General features: G+C 38.2%; 1 protein-coding gene across 6 annotated transcripts in view; it reads right to left on the minus strand.

The window, feature by feature from the left end:
• EPB41L4A (erythrocyte membrane protein band 4.1 like 4A) overlaps positions 1-26,152 on the minus strand; it is a 119,986-nt gene that overhangs the window by 69,563 nt on the left and 24,271 nt on the right. For all 6 annotated transcript variants that reach the window (XM_030512659.1, XM_030512663.1, XM_030512661.1 and 3 more), the window contains exons 2-4: positions 9,800-9,904; positions 2,082-2,133; positions 928-1,006 (exon numbers count right to left, since the gene is read on the minus strand). In XM_030512659.1, coding sequence (XP_030368519.1) covers positions 928-1,006; positions 2,082-2,133; positions 9,800-9,904 — 236 coding nt within the window. The remainder of the gene's footprint in view (positions 1-927; positions 1,007-2,081; positions 2,134-9,799; positions 9,905-26,152) is intronic.

Here is a 26,152-nt window from a genome sequence, read left to right on the forward strand (position 1 = left end):
TACCTGCAAAATCAGTGTTTATTACTTTTACCAGGCCAGCCTCAATCTTGTTATATTGGAGACTTCCATTCCTGCTGTACCAGTACAGAAACAAAATAATTTTCTTACTCTGGTGCAAGAAAAATATTCTGCCTGTTCTGTAACTGCCACCTTTGATTAAGGAAAATTTAAAATCCTACATGCATCCTAATGAATTCTTATGTGCCATATTCCTACGATATCAAAAGAAGTATTTTGTCATTTATTAATGCAAGCCAGTGTACTAATTTTGTCCACCTACCTATTCAAATCTTCAAATTTCCTTTTGAACCTAAAACTAAGTGTCTGGGACCTTCAATAAATAAAGCAAGCAGAAAACCCTGTGCATGAGAGTTCAGGCAAGCATGTGTGCGTATGTGTTTGTATGCATGTGTGTATCCACATATTTTGTAGAGGCCAAGCTTAGTTAAAAGAATCAAAAGCATGCAATTCTCCAACTTCCTTCACGTATTTTTAGAAAGACCAAAAGAAATTCTCTTGAAAAACAGTTCCGGAATTTGACCTATAACCAATAAAGAAGCAAATTCCCTGTATACATATTTTATATCCAAGTAAACTCTAAACTCAATTAAAGCACAATAGAAATGCAGATGTGACAATGAGTTCCTTAAAAAACAGACAAAAATAACCCACACAACAAAACACAAATGCATGTCAACTCTCTTTGGGTTTTGATGCACCAGAGAGCACCTTTTCATCTTGGGTTTCCAAATGCTTGTCCATACTGACCACTGTGAAGCTAGTCACAATTCTTCAAGCAAAAACATTCAGACGTTCAAGTGGAAAGAAAACCAACCTAGACACATCACAACAATACACACCTGGCTGGAATAGATTACTGCCCTGAAATAAACAAACTACAAATTCCTTTCTTATGAAATACTGTACCTTGTAATTTCTTCTTTAAGTTTACATGGATCCTCTGCATAGAATTTAATGCCAAAATACAGGGTGTATGGTGGTCCAGCTGAGGGAAAAAGTATTTGGTGCAAAAGTTAGTTGTTGTGAACTGTTAAGTTTTATTAATTGATACTAGTTGACTACAAAAGAGCTAATAAGAAGCCTATCTTTATATTTTACACCACTTGAAAGTTTCAGAAAAAATGTTACATCCACATCACAAATCTATCACATATTTTCACTCTTACAGCTTGTCTGATTACTTGGAGTTTTTGCTTATTTTAAAGATTTAACTTTGGATTTCATTGCTAACTTGCAATTTCTCCAAGTTTTTGGTTTTGGGGTTTTTTTTTTTTGACTGCTTGACTTTGACTTTAGGTACTTTTTTCACTGAAACTATTTCAAAAACGTTATTGTACATGAAATGTGATTCCCTGTCATAACTAGTAATACTGAACACTAATGCCTTCCAAATTTTCAAATATCTTATGGAGCAACTTTAATTATGTGCCACTTTAATTAAGAAATCTTTGGAAAAGCTTTTCTAATTAACTTTCATAAAATATTATTCTCCCAAAAGATTCAGTTAACTCAATACTAAAATTCTTATAGCTACATTTATTCCACGCATGCTCCACTTACATCTTTTTATAGAAGGTCTCCAAATTCTTAAGTAATATATTCTTATCATGTTCTTTAATTATAATAAATAACAGATCTTGCATCTGTGAATTTCTGAAGAGTGACAGTAACAGTAGACGCTATTATCAGTAAGAGGCACTACTTCTAGTTTCAGAAGCAAAAAGGAATCTAAATCGGTTGTGGTATGGTACATTATAATAGAGGTATCACAGCTACCATAAAATTAATTATACAAGTTAAGAATAACATCATTTATTATTCTAAAAATAATAATTCTAATAAAGTCTTTGGACAATAATCACACAAATTATTGGAAAAGCATGGTATGTTCAATCTATGTCTGAAATTTTGATACAGCTATAAACTGCAGTACTAAACTTGGTCAAGAACTATCAATCTATTGTGACTAGAATATAAATGTTGCACAGCTGTACATATAGAAAATTGCCTCTGTTACTCCCTCTTCAGATATTTTCTTTACGTTCAAATTAGATACATACTGTTTATCAATTCTTTATGTTCAGCAAGGCTCTTTGCAGGATCTAGCCAGTACTGTAAGACAGATAATGATGGCAATTAGTCACTTAACATTGAAAATCAATAGAGAACAATTGCAATTCTACATTTATTCATATATTGATATTTATTAGGACACTTCAGTCTGCTAATGACAAGCTTGTGCCAGTTTCTGATCAGAGAAACACTGTAGAAGTCTAACATTGCATATTTTCTCTGGGAGTAGGGGTCTTCCTAAAAGGAAACTGGTTTGGTAAGAGCCACCATATCTCAGGCTCATAACAAGCTGGTTCTACAGAAGTATACCAAATACCCCTTGGTGTCTGCCTGATCTGCCATAGCTGGTATATGGCTGTGCAACCTTGCTATTTTCTTCTTGAGAGATTAACTTAAGCAGGGTAATTCTAAATAACAACAACAAAGTCTGTAAAGCAGGACCTACAAGGAAAATGAAGGGGCTTCACTTATATTAGGAAAAATAAAAGACTGTAGGGAGAGGAATAGGCATAACAGCACTACTGCAACACATGAGAAATTGCTTTAAGAACATAGTGTCAATTTTTCATGTCCACCAAGTATGAAGAAATTGGCTTAACTAGACGCAAAGAAAAATTAATTTCAATTTTCAGAAACAGTTTCTAGTAGCAGGGAGAGAGGACGACTGGAAATTGGCACTAAGGTAGGGAGGGCACAGACTCTTCCACCAGACAGTTTACAAGGCTAGTTCAACAAATGTGTCAGAGATGACTGAGGTACACTTTGTACCTGCAGAGGGATGAATTATTATACGGCTTCCCTTACCATTTGATCAACAGACAATCTGCAGTATTCTTTCTCACTGATTACTCTGCTCTGCCTCTATCAGACTTCTATTAGAAGTTACCCTGGTATTACTGCTAACCACAGACCAGCTGTGTACTTTGCATTATGGGTCCACAGGTCACCAGCATCCTGCCTTTGTATTCCCTCCAGCTACTTATTTCTTCCTAGCTTGACATTTCTATGATTCAGATTCGGAAGAAAGTGCAGAGGCAGCTGCCAAGACCATTCTTGCCTTCCTTTTCTTCAGTCCTCTTTTTTCATACACAACTTCAATACAATCATCTGAGACTGGCACCACTCTTAAGAAACTGGAAACAAAATGGCTGCAGAACACAGCTTCTAGAAAGAGCAAATTAAAGCAGATTGAATCTACTCCCTTAGTACTCACAACTTTTTAACTGAGCAACTCCATGACCAATGAACAAAGAAACTCCTTACGGGCACCCCTGAGCTCACCCTATAGAGAATAAACATTAAATGATTAATCAAAAAATCTCTCCCTTCTATTCACAGAACTTCTTTGGACTAAAAAAAAATAATCACTAATAGAAGAAGTAACAAAGAAGGGAGGGGAAAACACTATAAAGCATTTGAGTGGAAATCTCAAGCAATTTATTTCACAAGTGATTGTAAACAAGTATCATTATATTGACAAAACGTGAAAACAAACTACTTCCATTAGCTGCTGATCCACCTACAATAGAAACAGCTGTATACCTTGTCCTTGACCATTGCAATTTCAAATCCTGGAATGCTTCTACAGAAAATTTCCTAAATTTTGAAGGAAAAAAAAAATCCAGTACATGCTTGTATCGAATACATCCAATAGCTATTAAAATATAAACCCTCTTAACCTCAACAGAAGGTGGGAAGGAAAGAAAAACTCATCACGCTTGTTCAAACCTCCCATTAGAACTCCAAATCAGCAATAATCTGGGCTAACACAATAGGCTGGGACAGAGAGTGGTGAGGAGAGGAAAGACTCTCGTCTGCCTTCCCATTTCTCCAGTAAGTATTTAGTGTTGGGGCAATGCCACAAACCCAGGCTTAAAAATCACTCTGTAACAATTTATTATTTCAAAGGCTGCCAAAATTTTCCTGAAAAATGCAAAGAGTGGGGAGAGGAGAGGGAGATTTCTAACATTTTATTTGTAAGCCAAAGATGAATGGAATTTCATGGATAATGAAATGGCATTTTCAAGACAACGTTAGACAATAAAAATTAGAACAATTACATAACCAAGAACCCCGAAAACATAGCCCTCCAAGCATACATACGTATGTGTACATAATAATGTGTATTAGATACCTGTTAAATATTTGCATATACATATAAATAGTGTTAGGTACAGTTACAATTTTGAGTTCACATGTTGAAGTGTCAGGAGAAATAAAAAAAAAAGCAAAGTGTCTCATTAATCCAATACACTTGCACAGCAGGTGCTGACAACAAACCCTGAGTTTGTGAATGCCAAAGTAGCTTCAACACACAGCTTCACTCTTTTTATCTGTTTTGGCAGCAAGCATGGCACTTCTCAGTGATTTTCCACCTGCACCTCTCCTGCACAGACAGCAGGGGTTATCTGACTTGTAAACAACTCAGCACTACTGCAAAGAGGCAGAGGGGCCAGCACATATCCATTCAACTGCAGGGGATAAATTTTGTGAGTCTGAAAGGGGAATTTAGCATTTACAGAAGAAACAGGAAAAAAAAAAGGGGTTCTAAATAGTCCTAATCAACGCAACTATCCAGTTACTATTCCTATGGTTACTCTTTTACTAATTGTTATTTACAAAGACCATAGAGCATTAGTTTAATTCAATAATTTTTTATTTACTAAAACTGACCATAAATGAACAATGTTATGGAAGAAAATAATTCCATCTAATTTTTTGGTAGAAATTATATTTTTAAAAAATGTTTTAAAGTACAGAATATCCAAGAATATCTAAGACGGGCTGTACTGTCCTTTGTGCTCTTACAAATCTGGCTCCCATATGAGCCAGATGTGTAAGCAGTATGGATGCAAGTGCCATGCAGTATTTCATATTTAGCCCTTTCAAATGACTGCAAGCATTTTTCCGCAAACCTGGAATTTTCATTCCTTGTATCTGCATAAGGTTAAACCTGGGTCAAATTCCATGAACCTGTTTGAAACAAAATATTAACTAGGTTGAAATGTTTGCTGTGATATCAATCAATGAAGTGTCTTGTGGAGAAAAACCTATCAACTTCAAACTAAATCCTGGGCTGCCTTAATTACATTCTTACAAAGCTGTACCCATCATGCCACACACGCCAATTTCTGTTCACATTTGCAACAGGAAAAAACGCAACTTTCAAGAGAAAACATAGTGTTTTTAAATTATAATTGGAAGTTTTCAAGGTTTTTATGTAATTTAAACCAACACTAACAATTGGAATTACTTTGTCATTTTTAATGCAAATGTTCAGTGCAAAGAATCTAAATCTAAGCTCAAAACATCCTTATAAGAAATATATAAATTATCAGGCAATTCCTACATCCAAATATGCATTTAATACTTCTGTCTTTATTAGAGTATGAAGTTTTATTGATTATATTTAGTATTAGATCACCAGTGTGAGTTGATCCTGCTACATACTAAAACCTTACTCTTACTGCCTTTAATGTACCTGACCATCAGCTTTGTCTCGGTTGTTTTAATCCATTAGCAATCTTCTAAAATTTCTAGCTTCTAATCAATATTATCAGTCTGCATTTTTTTCCACTGGCTATGCCATCTATATTAACAAGCACAAGTCTTTTTCTTTCTAGATAATTTAGTATACCATGCTTGTGGGCAAAGGTCAAATCCATACAAAACCAAAAATTCACCTAAAACCAAAATACATGCTAAGTACAGTTTATCTGTTTTTCTAAGAAATTGAGACGAAGATATACACTACATTATATGACAGTAATTCCCTACAGAACAGACTTTTTTGACTGTATACAAACCTTCTGTTGAAATCATGCCCTCCTTTCTATAGTTAAGTTACAGCCTGTTCAATCTGTTATCCTATCCAATCTGGTACAGCAACCTGGCAATATAAGTACGCTGTAGTTACCTTCTTAATTACACAAGATGGATCAAGAAACAACCTTCTGACCTGTACGACTTTCTGAGTTTGTGCAGCAGGGATATGCAATTCACAGCACAGCCTTCTGTGCTCAGCTTTGTCACAGCTGATCTCATCTACCACTGCAGCACAGCAACTCTCAGCAGAAAGTTCAGTTTCACAAGGAATAAATTGCCATCAGCTACCTCCTACCTACTGTGCTCTCAGGTCTGTATGCTCAAAACAGGACTTCACTGCAGCAGAGAAATAAAAACACACATCTACACTACAGACTGGATACACGGTACAGATACAGAGTGCTGCACAGCTCATGTTAGCTCCAGATTTCAGCACAGTACACACATGTTCACACAGCACTGCACCAGAACTAACAGGCTGGGGAAAGGAGCTTGGCTGCTATTCTGAGTTAACATGGTGATACAGCTTTCTGTGTTTGTATTTCTCCCCTCAGAGCCCAGATTAGCATTATACCAGATAAGAGAAGCATATTTGCACCACAGCCTGCTGGACAATGCAGACATGCCTCCTGTAGTTAGGTTAAGCAGGTTTAGCGTGAGGGATGATGAGGGGGCAACCTGACCAATGTGAGATAGTAAAGTACAGCCAGGTTTCTGGAATTAGGAAAAAAAAAAAAAAAAGGTTTTATTATCAACAGACCTTTAAAATGCTTTTGGTTGTCTAGTTTTCTGCAATAAAGGAGTTTAAAAATCTTTCTTGTAAGAGAAGTTCTAATAGCATGACTCTTGTCAGCACACTTTTGTGATTTGACAAGGGAATGCCTTTGGGCTTCAAAAGTACCCTTTCCTTCACCAAATTCTGCTCAGCTGTTCCTGAAATATTATACTTGAAAATTGCCATTTCCATTCTCTCTTTTGTGTGCCTCAAAAAATACTGGCCTCTTGCCAGAACAGTAATCAGCACAACTATCCTAAGGCACACTGGAGATACCACAAAGGCAGTACAGTATCACAGGGACCGTGTGGGGAGCACCTGGGAGCTGCAGCACGGTAGGAAGACAGAGGGGCATGGCTCTCCCAACAGTGGCTTACCCACTATTTGGGCCTTCCTCCACTAAATGAGAGGTACATCATTGGGCCACTGTTTTGCCCAAATACTAAAGTGATGAGAGACTAAAATGTGGAACAGAGTTTCCCAAAACACCTTTAGCTTTTGCAACAGAGATTCTGATGATCATGTCATGAAAATACCAAATGGAGCATAATGTGTCACATTTCTGTCAGATAAGGCAGAAGGCAAAAATGCCCTGTCAATCAGGACCCAGCTGACCATCCACATTACGAAGCATAAAGACTGTACTTGGTCTCAACTTAGCCTAATGTTATTGTCAACGGAATCTGCAGCAACACAAAAGGCTCAGGTGAAGGGCTGATGATGAAGGACAGTGAGAGATTCAGCAGCTCTCCTGGGAAACTGGTCTTTCTTTTAAAGTATCTCCACCAAAAAAGGTACTCAAAGTATCATGTAGTTTGTCAAACAAAGCACTCAGAGGTGCTTTGTCACTATTGACAACATACAGCATTAGTTCAACCCATCTGCTTATTCAGGTGTAGTTTTATATTACAAGATTTTTAATTAATGATTAAATGTTATGTCTCAATTAATTATTGCAAGATACTTCTTGTTTTTCCTTAGGAGTCCTGTCTTGTTCAGAGCATAAGATAGATATAGCTTCTGGCAATCTGAAATCTTACAGAGCTTGATTTTGCAAATTAAATAACGTCCTTTGACCATGGAGAGTCTGGGTGAACCTGGAATGTCAGTAAAGTGAAATTTGTCTAATATGGTCAAACTACTGCCCTAGACACAATGTCATCCAATTTATGCTTTATCCTTCTGTTCAAGGTCTTCCAAGTGCCATCCAGTACTGTCAATCTGTTTTCTGTATCCAACTATTCTCTTTCACCTGCTAATTAGTTTGTTGGTTGTTCAGAAAGAGGCTATTTTGATGTTATGCGTTCATATACTACATAGCACAGTGGAACCTTGTTCACTGATTACAGCCATTAGAGCCTTACTAGTACTACAAAAATAATTATGATACCACCCACGTAAGAGGTAGCACACTAACACAGCTCTTAAAAGACTTCCTGGAAGTGCTGGGGCATGCAAAAGTAATGGGGAAAATAACTAGACAAGTTCTTTCAAACTCTTAATAAAAAAAAATAAATGTTTCTTTGTGACTGGGTTGTGTTCTTTAAAATGCATAGTTTTGTCCACCTTGCTTTATTCATCATTCAGTTAATAGTTATGCCCTACAGCTCACGCACACTACCATAACAAAACACAACAGTATCACACAATTGAATCATCTAATCTGTTAGCAGGATGCCTCCTAAAATGTGGCTTTACGTGTTAAGTCTTTCATGGAACAGATACAATTTTCTCTTTTCATAATGCCATATACACCATTAAATATATAGTGTGTATGCCTCTGGAAATGTTCCCAGTAATAGCTATTTCTATTAATAGTAAGTAATAGCCATTATTTGCCTCTACAGGAAAAAGGTAAATACTTTTGAGAGCAGAAAACACATACCTGTTCTTCATTCATACCTCAATTTCCTCAGGAGATCAAACTACTATTTTTAACAGCCTATCTTTAGTTCACAGCTGAATCTGACTTTCACCTCCATGGAATGAAACTTGGTTAGAAGCTTATCAAGGAACTGAATTCATAAATATCTAGACAATGGCACAGAAATAAAGATATACTGAGTAGAGCAGTCTTTAGTTCTCAGCAGTCATCAATGTTTTTCTGAAATACTGTTCTGACTTCAGTCTCTGCATGTTCAAATTCTCTAAACAAAAGAAAGTGTCAAATATTTAACCAATTCAATGACCTTATTATTTTCAGATGAAACATGACATCTTTTGAGGTCAGGGTCTTGTGCAGCACTCTCAGAACAGAACTGTGACTTTAAAAGCATTAACTGCTTGATGGTATTCCCTTTGTAAAACTACAACAGTGTGAAGACCATCCTGTGAATACAGTGCTGGTCCCACCTGCTGAGCACCCCTTGCTCTTCACCTCTGACTGCAGGCTCTGCACAAGCCATTTGGGAGGAAGAGGAAAGGGAGTACTCCAGACAGTGCTGCCCCAAGCCACTGCCTGGTTTGGCTGAATTAGCCAAATTTCGATTTTCTTGCCTATTTAGGACGTAATATCCTGGTGGAAAAAGCTCCCAGACGTCTGGGGAGTCCCTGTCAGGAATGTTCAAGGGAGCATGGGCTCAAGGACACAGAGATGGTTCAAGCAGAGTGAAAATGTCATTGCCAACACCCTGACTCCTGGGGCTTTACCATGCAGCCACCACACCAACAATACAATACACTCTGCAATAAGCATTCGGCCTTTGGTCCAAGCAAAGCAGCCTGTGACATGCTTAGGGGCATTGCTCCCCAGACACCTCAGGGCCAAGCGAGGCCAGACAGCACAGTGCACCAAGCACTGCCTTCACGACACAGTATTAAAAGGGAAAAAATATTGATCCTACTTCCATATCATAGTTTTGTACTATTTATGCTTTCTTCATTTAGTTTTCAACAACATTTAGCATTTGATCCAGTTCTATCTAAGCTATTAATAGTTATTCCAAGACTTTATTGCAAACAAACACAAAGAAATTATTACCAGAAACCTAAGCCAGAAAACAGTGAAAGTTAGTGAAAGTACGACAATCTAATGCTTACAGGCAAACAGCACAACAGGGTATATTTTACATATGGAAAATCCAGTCTGCTGCATCTTTTGCTCACCGTTTGATGACTTCGGTCACAGTAGCGCAGTCCAAAGTAATCTATCTCCGCTAGGTTTAAGTGACGAAATACGTAGCCCAGGACAACCGACCCTTTCGTTGATTTCTGTGGGAAAGAATTTACAGAGGCTTTTCACAAAGATGCTCTGCCTTTGTCAGCTATGTGCAGTAGCATTCATGCATTCTATTAGCTTTGTCTGAAAAAAAACAGGAGGCAGTTCCCAGTGCCTTTAACAAAAACTTCAGCTGTACAGAAGAAAATATTTTGCCCTCACACATGTATAATCAATCATTCTGTAAATACTATTAGGTAGCTGGCAGGTCAACAGTTACAAAACACAAAATAAAACAAAAAAAGCTCAAGTGTACTTGCATAAGTGTGATGCTGGTAAACCCAGCATTTTTCCAGAAAAGTTCTGTTCTCTGATCAATATTCTAGTTCCCATGATATATTTTAATTCTAAAATCATCCTCTTGCTTCCAGTATGGGCCTGTCACTCAAATTCTGACAATGAAGATCAGGAAGCAAAACTTTGCCCTTAAGATCTAAATTATGCATCATTAGCTGCTCTGCTACTACCCTTTGTAAAGAAGGTTACGTTTTATTTGTTTTCTTTTAAAATATTTTTAATAGTAGAAGTGAGAGCAATCCAACACCCTGAATTGAAATAATTCTGTTGATTTCTTGAATAGTATTTCATTAAGGGCTTAAACCAGTATTTGCAAACAATGCTGGGGACAACATTGAAACCAAGATTGTACTGTTGAGACTGTATTATAAAAAGCTCACTTCCACCTGAATGCCTCTTACTTGTCGGTTCGCCTGGCAGCCAACAGCACACAGACTAGGAAGACTGAGAACAATTACACAGAGTAATCCCCATTTAGAACCAACTAGAACCTTTGACTATTACTGTCCTAAATTCTACAAGAAAATATGGACATAACTCATAATTAGTTTCTGGTTAACTGCTTTACATTGTATAAACTGCTAGACTGTAGTAAAATGAATGGAGAGAAAAGATACTGAAAGAGGAAGCTGTGGGATATTGTTTGTGCTATTTCACTTTTTAGCTTACAAACAGGTAATTTCAAAATTGTCAAGTAATATTGATTTTAAAAAAATCATCTAATTCAGCTTTGCTGTTGAAGTATCAATCACATAACAACAGTGAAGATGCATTCATTTTTTTTTCAGCAGGTACATTCATTTGGTCAGGATTTGTACCCCGTCACATGGGCAGGGCCAATACAACAATTTCTCTAAGCAAGCCATGACAAGGTAAATATCCCTGGTAGACTGCGAATTGTATACCCATGCTATTCACCACATTTACTGTATGTTTGCTTAAATCAGGAGATGTTCTTGAAACATTCTCGGCATGCAACAGTCTAAAGCCACCATACAGATTGTTTACACTCCGCAACTGTAGCTACATATTCCCTCAGCATGTACAGTGAGACTTAATGATCAGCCACAAAACAGAAAATCATTTTGGGGAAAACATGATTAAAGTAAGCAGCAATTCACAAGATCTCATTTTAGCATTTTGGATAAAGCCGAGCAATACAGTGATTTTATCAACAGTGATTTTATCATCAGATTCCTCAACAAGAAACTGAACTTGGGTTGTATGAACATGTGGGACAAGAATCAGCCCCTCTTAGCTAGAAAGTGACTATCAGAAGCACTACAGCAAAAACACTGAAACAAAACAAAAACAAACCAGACCTTAAAAAAATACATTAAATTATTAAATTATTAGACAGCAAGGATTCAAGACTGAATCAGTAATTGTCTTGCCTCGTTTTATCTTTAAATCAGTTGTTATTCAAAGAAGCAGAAGAGATGCCCCACTAATAAGCACAGAGTTATCTCATGATTCATGTCATACAGCAAATTACCTTCAGCACATTGGAATCATTTCTATTATCATTTAAACAGTACAACAATGTCTTAGGAACCCAGGTTTGGACAGGCATCTGTAAAAACAGACACAAGAAAAGCTCAAAATAAACAAGCAGCCCGACTACAAACAACCCGTACAGACAAATGATGGCACCAGTTTCAAATAGGTACTAAACGTTGAAAGATTAGTACAGATAGAAGGAGCTCCACCATCAGCTGCTCAGAGGCCCACGGTTTTGACACGGCTGACCAAAATGTGGTTAGTAAACCCTTGCAAAAGGCATAAAAGGGGTTGCCTGCACCATGGCCTACAGGGTACATGGACTGGTCTCCACCAAAGGCATACTGAACTTCTGTGATCTTGAAGCTCGAATCTGTTTGCTTTCAGTGAGCTTTCTACTCTTTGACTGAATAGTAATGCTAGTGATAGCATCAGTTTAGCTTTACCAGAACTAAGAAACAGTGGCAAAGACAAAGCTGTCAATTTTCAATTCAGGCATCTTTCAATATTAATGCACACTCCTGGAAGTAATCAAAGATACTAACTTAAGAAAGGAACTTAAGTTTTAAAGGAGTTTAACCTGCATAACTCTGTCCCAGTTTAGGATTTGCCTAGCTTCTTGAGTTGTGAGTCGTCTTCTTCAGTAGCTGAGGACTGCAGTGGGCTCTACACAGAAAGCCTTGGGTGAGCTTTCCTCCCATGAAGGCTAAAACTAGTGTTATCCCCAAGAAACATACACATTTCATACCCAGTTTGGCTGAAATTAAAGACTCCCTTCTTTCCTTTCAGAGATAAATGGTAACAATGCGTAACAGGCTTTTCACCAGCAGGCATCCCCACACTCCTGCAACCTCACCTTCCTTAACCTCCTATTTTCCCAGGACTGAAAAACGCTCTTCAGGCAAAACACTGACCCTTGCTGAAACTACTGCAACCTCATTTTAAATTAAAGTTCTCATTTTAAAGGCACATGACTTAGGGTTTCATGCAAGCAAACTGGCCCTTCAAATGGAGTTATGAAAGCACTTGTGCTGATGAATCCCTAAGTGGCTACTTCTCAGTTCTGAAATATGTTTACTGAATTTGAAGAAATTTGCTAAGAAAAGCTATCTTATTTCCCCTGATAAAATTACAGCAAAATTCAGCAAAACTGCAAACTAAAACTATCAAAGATGTTAACAGGATTACATTCACACCATATAGCACTGCAAAAACTACATAATCTGCCTTGCATTAAGCTCAGACTTGCTACAGGCTTGCATTCTTAGGGGTAAGCCCAAGAACATTTGAAAACACCATCAATTGTTGCTTTCAAGAGAGAACAAAGAATTGTTTAAATGAGTAATAACATCTTGCTTTACATGTTAGCACTCTGGCTTCCTAAACCAGAAAGGCAGGTTTGTACTGGCTAAAGAAAATGACAGTCAGAACATTCAAGACAGATCTAATTGTATTTTTTTAATCAAAAAGAAATCGTTTTTCTAAGAATGGTACATACTGTACTATATTTTAACATATTCACATTGCTGTATATTTAGTCACCAGGAATTCTTACCTTCTATGCTCACTGCTTTGTAGCTCCAGTGAGGTTTTTCTAGTTTGAAATTTTTTAATTTCCTCTTTTGTATTGTACACAGCAGCGCAGGCCATGACTGATGTTAACTGAATTTAAAGACAAAGAAAAATATGCAGCAGTGTCTGCCTCAGTAAGATGCTAATTCTGCTCTTGAAAGAAGAGTGGTGTAAGTAGTGAAGCCTCTTTTTATTAAAAACAAAATAAAAACTACATCGCCTCTTTTAGTTCAAGCACCCATCACAAACCTTTCTCCTGAAAGTAATACAATACACAGACTTTACCTCTTATGACCTCATAAATGCTAAGAAAGATGCAGATGAATTCATGATCCTTTGTTCAAAAGGAAAAAAAAAAAAAAGGGCTTAAAACTTTGGTTGAACAAAATCATTGCCTTTTCAGATGCCTTCTCTCACCACAACCACTGTTAGACTTTATTGAAAAGTCACCCCTGATGCTGAATTAGTTATTCAGCTTACATACTGACAAGAGATAACAGTACAGAAGAACAGAAGGTTTCTAAATGAGGGAGTTTAGAGGGTGGAAAAACAAGGAGTATGCTATGGGGGACGGCACATAATCATGCTGAAACATTCAGAAACACCCATGTAACATCCCCACATCTCCCTGTCAAGTACAGGGCTGTGTGGGTTATATTTCTAACAAGCCCTCCAAGTGGGAAGTGCATTTGATCTGCTATCTATGTGCTAGACAGCAGCTAGTGCCCATGCAGTGCACAAGGTGCTCTGTACATGCTGGTAATGGAGCGTGGTCACCAGCACCTGACCTGTCGGTGAGCAGGGAAGGACAGAGAGCAAGCACAGCTCTGGACATGTGTGTCAGCACCACCCTACATGCACCCACCAGCTAAACAGCATCACTATAGTGAGGCAGACATACTCCAGACAGTGAACTTTGCACAGCATTTTCATAGAATCATAGAATGGTTTGGGTTGGAAGAGACTTTAAGATCACCCTGATCATCCTGAGTATAGGAAATATAAGAAAAAAAATGAGTAGCCCTCTCCATCAAACAAGACTTTCAGAGCACATGTATCTTCAGCAGTTTTGCATCTTTCCCTCCACAAGATGCACACCTGACGGTGTAGAGGTGACCTTTCAGTTGAGTGAGCCCTGTAAAGGCACTTCTGAAGACAGCTCAGGATGGGTGTGAACCAGACCTGTCCCCCAGAGGTGGTGCCAGTCAGAATAAGGAGGCTTGGGGTGCACTAAGCTTTGATCTGCAGAAACAAAGCCCACGACCTCAACACTTGCAGGGTTTCACATGTTTCCTGGGTTTGCAGCAACAGTGGCTTTCCGCACTTCCTTAGTGGAAGAGCCCCACTGTTTTTACCGCTGGCGGGATTTGCCAGTGGGGGGCTGTGGCAGTGCAGGAGCGTGAGGTTAGGGTAAAGCAGCCTCCACAGGCTCCTGAGTGGGAAGCAGGACCTCTGCTCCCCCTGGTCCCAAAGCCCAGGGCTGGGACGTGAACACTCACTTTCCACCGTGAGAGCCCTGCTCGGCCACAGAACCGCTCACAGCTACCGAGAGTAAACGGCCTCCTCCTGTCTCACAGCTCCACAGTGTTTGGTGGGTCCAAAGGGATGTGTCTTCCATATTCATGGGGAATTATTTGAAACAAATCTGTGACAGTGCATAGGAAATGCATGCCTTATAAATTTGCACGTAATTGTCTTCTGCCTTGCCAGGTGCTTGCTGTCTATTTCTAGAGCATCCCTAACCAGGACACATAGGATGCTAAAAAACATTATGGCATTTTCATTTGCTGCTCTCCTATACACTAGTCAAGCTATTTCTTTCCACCTGTCAATTGCAAACTGGATATTTTGGTACTGAATTCAATGCAGTCTACACTGCTACCAGGCAACAACATTTTTTTATATATATAAACTTGCAGTTCATATATTAGAGTGATTATTTTTGGTTTCAGATTCACCTGTTCGAACACATTTTCATTGAAACACCTACTGTCCTTTTAGAGCCTATGTAATGATGATTTGCAACACTCCCAAAAAGCCTTTCCAAAATGTTGTATCATTTTCATTATTTAAAAGTTTTATTTCCAGCTTGATGGAGTTTAACTTCTCATTTTGACTGACATTATAAAATTACGTACTCGTGCAATGTTGACAGAAGTCAAAAGGATACATCTGTTATCCTAAAATAATGTACATGCTTTTTCTGTACGGCTTTGATAACATGATTGCCACAGTGCTTCCCATAAAACTGATTTCATTCTACTGGAAACTTAATTCACATTAAAACTAACAATCTCAAACTGTGTTCGAAAAAATTAAAGATGGAAATCTTTTAAAATGCCTTTTCTTTTTCTTTTTTTTAACAGACGTTCCTCATGAGAGCAATGAAAGATACACTGCAAGTATTTTTGTTTTAAAAGTAGTTTTCTAGGTAGGTTCATTAGCAAACCCCACACAAAAAGAAACAGCCAACATGTTTGCACCAGGACAGGAGTAAGTTATCCATTAGCAGGCTGTAGTGACTGCTAATGGGGAACTCTATACAGCTGCATTATCTCCTGCCCCTTCTAGAATTTCTGACTGTCCTGAAGAGCTGCTACCCAGTGCCATACACTGCACTGAATCATATTACCATTTTACTGGTATTGGACTACATTCAACTCTAACAACCTTGACTGAGAAAGACAAAAAAGCCTCTCCATGGTAAAGGAAGGACTGTAACAGACCCGCGGCAGCAGAGGGGGATGAAAAGGACGTATCTGTCACAGCTCCAAGCTGCTCTTCACCCTCTGACTAGTGCTATCTGCCCCCTCACCTCCACACTCACAGCAAGGGTGCCTCATTCAGCTGTCAATCAACTCCTGAATCATTCAGCTGTCAATCAATTCCTGAATCACTGCACACTGCAGCCCTGCATATTCAGATACACCAGAATGTGAGCCAGACTTTTTTGGAAGAATGTACATGAACAAACATCCAAGGTAAATGCTGAGTTCAAATGATGACACACAAAATAAAAATTTAGAGCATTAAAGCAACGTGCAAACTGCTGATTCAGCCTCTTGCATGTATGTACTGCGTCAGTGTTACCATCAATTGTTCCCTCCAGACAACTTAAATGGACTATCATCATCTTCTTGGCATCATTATTCATCCTTGCTCGCCAGTCCTGAGCTCCTTAGTTAGATCTACCTACTATGTCAGGCTGGGGTTTTTTTCCTGTTTTCCCTAACCATTCCAAGTTACTTGTCCTTTCCTACCACTTGTCTCTTTCCAGATAGCAACCTCCATATTCATAGTTCGTTGTCACACACATTGCCACTTCCCTCAGCTTTTCCACATATTATACATGGTTAGGCATGAGAAAATTCACGTCTGTTCCTCACTCTGTACTGGCTGCCTGAGTGTATCACATTGATTAAGCCTCCTCTTCTGTAAAAATGTGTTGTGAATCTGGCCTCTCTACTGTATAAAACTTCAAATAATTTTGAAGAAAACCATGATTAAAGCCACACAGGTAACGAGGATGCAATAAGGCACATTTTTGCTGGCTGTAGGTTGCTCTGATATACTAAGGAACCACCCTTCATTGCTGAGGAGTGATTTTCAAGAACAGAAAACACAGTACATCTCATCAGTCTGAGCTTCAGTAAAATATCTGGTGCAGTCTCACATGAGACCTTATGAATTGAATTGGATAAAGTATTGTTTCATAGAGGAACTGTAAAAAAGACAGGTTGGCTAAAGAAAAATGAGAGCCGATTTTTAATTTTTTAAAGTAATATTACCAAAACAAGTTCCTCCAAGGTTGAAGGTGGAACACATACCACTTTAATTTTTTGCATTTCTGCCGTTAACACAAATGCCAGCCTAAAATTAAGAAGTATGAAGGAAAACAATAGACGCACATTACAGGAAGAAGACTACCTGGAGAATAGGCTCAATAGAAATGAAACAAAATTCACCCAAACAAAATTGCAAGGATATGCTCTTACAGACCAAAACCATGCATTTCTGTAACAGCTGGAACATCACTAAGCAGAAAAAAATGAGTACAGGGGATAAAGGTGTATTACTCAAACACAGCACCACTAGCACTTGTCATGAACACCCGAGTTAGCAGTTTAAAAGATGGTTTGAAGTAGCTTCAGCGAAGGTGCAACTCTCCACCTTTTTGATATTTGGCTGAAGGGCAGAGTGTACTCAAGTGTTCTGGTACCCCAGCCACACAGCTTGCCAAACCAATGGGAACACCTTCTGAGTTTACCACTTAACGCGGAGTTTCTTTTATGCTACACCAGTGTTAATGTAAAACCAAGGAATGTTTGCAGTCTTTTACAGTTGTGAATTAAACATATATCTTAGGTGGGCTAGAGACAAAAGGAAATGACAGTAAGTTCACCCAAGTCATGTACAAACGTGAACTGGGATGAACTTTGGCAGAGGGCCACAAAGGTGGCTAGGGGGCTGCAGCATGTGAACATACAAGTGTCTAGGATAACTTGTTTGTTACATTGCAAAGAGGAAGTCGAAGGAAGATGCAGTGGCAGTATGACATGACAAAGCCAGACCCTCATCAAAGATGCACAGTAAGAAGAGGAAATGATCACAAGATGCAGTAAGGGAAACTCCTTACTGAAGAGTAAGTGCAGGAACAGGTTGCCCACAGTTTATGGAGCCTCTGCCATCAGAGATAGTCAAAGCTCATATGGGAAGAGGTCCTGAGCAATCTGCTCTGACTTGGAAGGCAGATAAACTATGTGACCTCCAGAGGTTTCTTCCAACTTAAATGAACCTATCACATATCAATATACATAATCTAACGTAAAGAGTAATCTCTTCAATTCACACAACATCACTTCACTTGCATTTGGCTGAAATGAAGACTTGAATATCCATTCATGAAAATAGTAGTTTGGGGTAAATAAGGATGCCCCTATCCTTGGCTTTAAGGGATGTTGTAAGAAACCTCTTCCTCATACAAAAAAACATTAGAAAAATGTATGAAACTGATACCACTATAAACACTGGAGAGGAAAAAAAAAAAAAAAACCACAACCAAAAGAAAAAATCAAACCCAAAAAACCACCAAAAAACAAACCAACATTGGAAAGTGATCTGAGAAACTCCCAACTCCTAACACAGCCTGTACAGACATGTAGTCAATAGGCATCACCAGAACTTTCATATTGAAAAGTTTTAGAACAGCACACTCACTGTTCTAAAAGAGTAAAATACTGTTTAGCCATTTTTATGTTGCTTACATTTATATAAAAGGAAAGCAGGAGCTGAAAAGTTATCCAAAGCTCTTAGATATTAACTACCACTCTTAACGACAGTGAAATATTCTACTGTTAAACAGCAACTCTGCTTAACTTTAAAAGCAAACAGACTGAAAGATAGGTTATACATAAAGTCAATCATATCATTAATCTCTGTTTACCCTTAGCACAATTTCTAGAAATGTTACCTCTGAGGAGTTTCTAAAGAGAATAGTTAGAAAACTCTAGGCCAGCAACACATCAGAGTTCCTTTAAATACTTATTAACAGAAGTCTCTTAGTTCAAGCAGTTTATTTCCAATAAATTACCCTGCTGCTAATAGGTCCATTTGAAACTGACACAACATCGCAGTGACCCACACAGAAGCCATTTCAAGCATAGCATGATCTGATAACTTAGCATTAATTACAACATAAATGACTGAGTTTGCAATTCTTACATTTACTTTTGTCTTTCATATTTTTATTCAATTGATTTAGCTATACATACTACTATGAACTATTCCTGTTGAAAAGAGAAAACTGCTTGGACAGCTTAAATAGGGCTAGCTATAATCACCTCTATTGTAACAGAACAATGCTTCGACTTTCCTCTGGAAAAGGCAATGCAACACTGAATTTGCTTACACCTATTAACTTGGATATGTTATGAGGAAAGCAAGCCAGTCCCAACAGAAAATGAAAATCAATCTGTCAATCTTTAGCAGTTACTGCTCACGAACTGGCAAAACTTTAAAAAGAGCCATACCATTACATACAGCAGGTATGTCAGAACTTAGCATTGAACTGTAGCTGCTACTGGTGTCATTTCTGCCATCTACATCACAGAGACAAATTTGTTATGTTTTGGAAACATTCTGTCAATAAAGAAAAACATCCCTCTTACACGTAACTTTTGCTAAAAGACAGTTTTCTTACTATAGCTTTATAGCTCAAGCATTTCACAGCCAAAGCTGTGAATACATCAATTTTTATTAAAAAATTAATTGTTGTTAAATATTTTTAAGTTATATACATTTTTATACAGTTATATAAATAACTGTTTAATGTATACATTTTTTATATATTATATATGAATTTTTATACAGTTGTATACATTTTTTCTAAGGTTTTTTGTATGAGGAAGAAGTTTCTTACAACATCCCTTAAAACCAGGGATAGGGACATCAGCACTTACCCCAAACTACTATTTTCATGAATGCATGTTCAAGTCTTTATTTCAGCCATTTATTTTTATTTAATTTTTATTACATAATAAAATTTTTATCCTATAAAATAATCAAATAAGATCATTTTTCATCCCTCATTTATATATAGAAATAAGAAAGACAGTATCTGAAAAATACTAAGTTGAATACAAAATTCTACGTACCTTGCTGAGGAAATCTGAATTTTTTCTTTTCCTTTTTTTTGTCCCTAAGGGAGAAACAACTGTTATCTGCCTGCAAAACTCAGACAGACCATACTGCATCCTCACAGTTCAAAAGTCATCTTCAAAACAACACTTGCAAGTAATTTAATTTTTTTTTTTTTGTTTTTAAGCATAAATTTGTTAAAAACTCATCGTTGTCAAGGCAGTACATGTTTCTTTCTTCTAACAAGCATGCTAGTTTTAAAGTCCTGGCTCAGCTAATAATGTACTAGGTACCATCAAAACTATGTAAGATTAGTATTTAAAAGTAAAGTTTCTTTCTTGACAGTGTACTCCTTAAAACTTTATACTTATATGCCTTTCAGGGAACATTTCTAATACTTCTTAATTTACTATTTTATACAGAAAAATGTAAGAAAACATTCTAAGCTTATGTAATTTCATGAACCAAAACATCAAGCTAATCTCCCAGGACGAAATACTATTTCATAATCTCTTTCATAAACTCTGATATATAGGCAGATGGCTAACTTACATCTTCATCAGGTTATACCTGTACACAGGTCTAAATAGGTGCCATTAATTAGCATGCAAGACATTTATGTTAATCATGGACAAGAAAGTATGTATCTCTTACTGGTCCTTCATTTTCTTATCTTTATAAAGCTGTTAGAAATAAAATAAATTAAGTCAAAATTTCAGCCCGAATCTGTGGTACTGAAGCACCAGGCACTGTTTTGGACAGGAATACTGAGTTAATTGGACCCCACACAGATATGCCAGCAAATCTTGATTTAAAGCTGTTGCATTAGGCATTGGTCCAATTCCCCTATAAAACAAGAGAACTGAATCAGGTCTCAATCCACAAATGCTATGGATGAGAAGGTAATTTGTTAGTTGAAATTACACCATTTTCCATGGGAAGGTATCACAAAAGAAACATATTTTAAACATGAGAACTTACTTCCAAATGTTTCAAATAACGCGGTTTAAGAATACAGAAAACTGGCATTAACAAGGACTATTGACATTGTTGGCTTATTCATCCATATGGTAACACATGTAACTATTCAGATGCTATTGGCTCATTCAGACCTCCTGAACTCTTTGAAATCCAGCCCATAAGGTCTAGGAGACAGAGACATCTCAGTGGCATCTCAGGATGCACGAGTCCTCCGTGTCCTCCATCCAGATCCTATGATACTGGCAGGCCACAGAGCTACCTTGAGGCTGAGGAATATGCAGCAAACCTGTTGCAAGCTTGAGAAGGCCACGGCCAGACACCAATGCCTGCCAGTTGCCTTGGGCATGGGAAGCTGTGGAGCTGTTAACATGCAGGAGGCCAGTATTCCAGCAGAGGAGTTTGTTACAAGCAGGACAAGAGCAATTTTACATGATTAGCATGTAAAATCTGGCAAGTTTGACATCAGCCAGTGTTTGCATCATCCATGCAGAAGGACAAGTGAATCAATCCTAGGGTATTTTATCTCTTTGAAATAAAAGGACACAATAGGAGGTTCCAGGACCCAGTTAATATGTATTTCAATTAGAAACTTTCAGCTTGAGAAAAATATAAACATTACATAAACTCCAGCACAATTTCATTCCTAATTTGCTGGCCTTTAACCAGCACAATACTTCAAACAGAAACAAAATCTTGAGTGTACATGAAGCCGAAGCCGTAGTACTAGGTTTCAGTATGCTGGCTAAGTCTTCAGGAGTGCATTTGAAAATAGTCTCCACTCTTAGATATGATATACATAGCATTAGTTACAGAAGACACAAAAAGAAAATGTTGCTCTGTGGAGCATGAAACTAGTGTGTGCTTCACACATGAATGTATCACAAATTTCATGGAAAGACCTGGAGATGTCTTCATGTCTGCTACTCTCTATTCATGCAGTAATAATGAAAGTAGTTCTTTTTATTATAAATTACTAGCAATGCTTTGGAAGCAGAACAGATCTCAACATATGCATTTTACTTTTAAGCCCACTCAAAAATTTGACTGTACTAGGAAGAAGCTTCAACAGAAGTCAGTAAAGGGTACGCAGCTGAATGGGTGACCAGTGTTTCCACAACTACAGTGATGTTTTAGAACTGGAAAAAAACCCACACACTTCTACAGATAGACTAATGAAGCAGACAGAGGACATACTCTTTACAGCCCACCATGATACATCTGTTTCTGTTAATTTAAATACAGCAAATGAAGTTATAGTCAAGGAGTAAGCCTATGTGGGGCATGGAATTAAGAGAAGAGGAAAGCAAACTCTCAGAAAGTAGATTTGTAGAGCAGATATGTCAATGTTCAAGATGCTAGTAGATAAATACAAACACAACATACAAGATACTGAATTTTTTCCATATATTAATTCACCACCCTCTACTCTTTCAGAGCTTTAAAACTTTTATGTTGGCCACATTTCAAAACAGACAACCAGTAATCCATTATCAGCATTAATTTCTCATATACTGTTCCAAAATCCACTGACTAGAGCTTGACATAAGAAACAAAGATCATCTAAGAATAACAAATGTTGACATTTTTACTTCTTCATTTTTTTTCATTAAGAACAGCATTATAATGCACCAATAGTAAAAAACATAAAAGAGAAGTTACTTTACACCAAGTCTATATTGCCATGTAAAACCCTAAGAAATGAAATTAGCAGAAGTGTCAAAAAGCTGTTCCTTTTGCAGCCAAGCTAAGGAGATTTGTATTTGAAATGCAACAAAATAAAGATTATCAAAACAAGCATAAATAGCTCTTATAATTAGTTCACTTTTAAAATACAGAAAAGTATTTTTTAACTACATACAGTGGTAGAATAAAACAAAATTTGTCAACTCAATGCTACAACTGCGGAGGGAGAGCACTGTCCATGATGATGACTGCCAAGCATGTTTACGACTTAATTTTTTTTAATATTTCCATTTATCCAATTCTGTTATTCATTAATATGAACAGCATTATCACAACCCCTTACAATAACATACTACTGTTCTAATTCAAGAAAACAACACTACTAACATTTTTTGTCAAAAATCTTTATTACTATGATTGGTTGACTTGGCTGGCTGTGAGATGCCCACCCAGCTGCTCCCACTCCCCCCCAACAGGACAGAAGCAGAAAATAAGATTAAAAGCTCATGGGTCAAGTCAAGGACAGAGAGATAGCTCACCAGTTACTGTCACGGGCAAAACAGACTCAACTTGGGGAAAAGTCTGATGAAGTTCCCACTGACCGGAAAAGGCAAAAACATATCCCCCATTTTTAAAAAGCTAAAAAAGGAAGACCCAAGGAACTACAGGCCAGCCAGTCTCACCTCAGTGTCCAGCAAGATCATGCAGCAGATCCTCCTCGAAACTATGCTAAGGCACATGGAAAATAAGGGGGTCGTTGGTGACAGCCAACATGGCTTCACTGAGGGCAAATCTTGCCTGACAAATCTGGCGGGCTTCTACAATGGGGCCACGGTGTTGGTGGATAAGTGAAGAGCAACTGACATCATCTACCTGGACTTGTGCAAAGCATTTGACATTGTCCCGCACAGCACCCTTGTCTATAAACTGGAGAGGGAGGGATTTGACAGACAGACCACTTCTTTAGCCAAATGGTGAGTAAGGAATTGGCTGGATGGTTGTACTCAAGGAGTTGTGGTCAACAGCTTGATGTCCACGTGGAGATCAGTGACAAGTGGTGTTCCTCAGGGAATTGTGACCGATGCTGTTCAACATGATTGTCGGCAACATGGACAGTGGGATTGATGCACCCTCAGCAAGTTGACACGCTGGAGGGAAATATCAGCCAGAGAGACCTTGATAGGCTGGAGAGGTGGGCCAGTGCCAGCCTCAGGAAGTTTAATAAGGGCAAGTGCAAGGTCCTGAACCTGGGTTGGCACAATCCCAAGCATAAATACAGGCTGGGTGGAGAATGAAATTGATTGATGAGAAGCTCAACATGGGCCATCTTCAGTATGCACTCACAGCCCAGAAACCAACTGTGTGCTGGGCTGCATCAAAAGGACCCTGACCAGCAGGCCAAGGGAAGAGACTCTGGCCCTCTGTTCTGCTCTCATCACACCCCACCTGCAGTACTGTGTTCAGCTCTGGGGCCTCCAACACAAGAGTGATGTGGACCTGCTTGAGCAAGTCCAAAGGAAGACCATAAAGATGATCAGGGGGCTGGAGCACCTTTCCTATGAAGACAGACTGAGAGAGTTGGGTTTGTTCAGCCTGGAGAAGAGAAGGCTTAGGGGAGACTTAATAACAGCCTTCCAGTAGCTAAAGGGGGCCTACAAGAAATGAGAGGGACTTTTTACAAGGTCCTGTAGTGATAGGACAAGGGGGAATGGCTTTAAGCGGCAGAGGAGAGATTCAGATTAGACATTAGGAAGACACTCTTTACTATGAGGATAGTGAGACACCAGGCCGGGTTGCCCAGAAAAGCTGTGGCTGCCCCATCCCTGGCAGCGTCCAAGGCCAGGTTGGATGGGGCTTGGAGCAACCTGCTCAAGTGGAATATGTCCCTGCCCATGCAAGTGGTTGGAACTAGATGAGCTTTAAGGTTCCTTCCAGCCAAAACCAGTCTGTGATTCTATGAAAAAATATTTAATATATTGCCAATTAAAAATAACAGTGGGATGGTGAGAAACAGATAAAAATTAAGACACCTTTCGCCCATTCTTCCCAGGCTCAACTTCATTTCCAACTCCTCTACCTCCTCCCCTCCCCAGGCAGTGCAGAGGGATGGCGAATAGGGGTTGTGATCAGTCCACAACAGCTCCTCTCTGACACTCCTTTTCAACTTTTCCCCTCCTCCCCTCATAGACGTCACCTGTGCAGACCCACACTATAAAAACCTTGCTCTGTAAATGCAATACAGTTGTGTAAATAGGCAACAGAATAAGCCTTTGGTACTCCGATGATATGGTTCAATAATGATGTGATTCTGGATGTTGGGAGGGGGAAAGACTTTTTTAGAGGTTTCAAAACATTTCAGCTCTAGCACCAGAAGTTTCATGTGTAACATTTCTTTCCCTAAGATAGTTAACCATAGTCAAGGGAAAAAAATTAAAATCAGCAATTTCTTTTGTATAAAATAAACGGCCATTATGATAGGCACACTCAACATTAGGAGCCTGTTGTAACTACAGCACTGTACTGGAAAGCTCTAGCAGTTATAAGAAGTAAATCTACCATAGCCAGTGTTAAAAAGTAACATTGTAAAAAAAATACCAGTAATTCAATTATATTAAAATGGAGTGAATTACAGACCCCAAAACATAGTTTTCAGTACTGTCTTCCAGTTTCAGGCAGGGTTTTGCAACATTTTATCTATGACCTGTCAGATAATATAAAACTACCCTATTAATATTTGTTGGTATCCCAAAAACTACTACAGTGACAAATAACGAGGCAAGCCAGTTATTTGCGAAAATAACCTGAGTCACTTGGTGAGACAGTCTCTTCTGAAAGCATGCATTCTAACAACTGCAAAGGGCAAGATCAACAAAATTATGACAATTTTATGAAGTAAGGTCTTTGTCCTGAATAGCTGCAGCTCTGAATAGGACTTAGGCATCACCACGAATAAGCAAGTCAATGTGCAATCATAGTGACACAGCTCTACAGTGGGGACAGAGGAAAAATACAAGAGCCCTATGAACAGAAGAATATCTGGGCAGGAAGGCAGCAACGCTTTCCTATAATTCAAGAAAAATAGCGAGTTCTTTGCCATCTATTCTTCAAGAAATCAAAAATGGTTCAGACCACAGTTTAAAAAACACAGAAACGCCAAAGAGCTTGTCATTTGGAAAAGGGCAAAAGAAAAATGAAATTCAGTCTCACAGAAAGAGATTAAAAGGGTGACTTGGTCAGTCAGTGCCTCCCAGTATCAACACAATGAAGATATCTGACAGATAGCTTTTTAACAACAAAAGACAGATTAAGGTCAAAGGGATGAAAGACATCCACACATAATTACATTAAGCATAATTAAAAAAAAAAACCAAACAAAAACAAAACAAAAAAAAAACCCACCAAAAAAAAAACCCAAAACAAACAAAACAAAACAAAACCAAAACAAACAAACAAACAAAAAAAGGTGACAATAACAAACATGTCAAGCAACCTAATGATGATACTTAATTTAATCCTTAATTTGAAACCTTACATTCTCATCACTGCCTTTTTAAAAACTGAGCACAAATTAC

The sequence above is a fragment of the Strigops habroptila genome, chromosome Z (assembly GCF_004027225.2).
Source record: "Strigops habroptila isolate Jane chromosome Z, bStrHab1.2.pri, whole genome shotgun sequence".
Taxonomy (NCBI): domain Eukaryota; kingdom Metazoa; phylum Chordata; class Aves; order Psittaciformes; family Psittacidae; genus Strigops; species Strigops habroptila.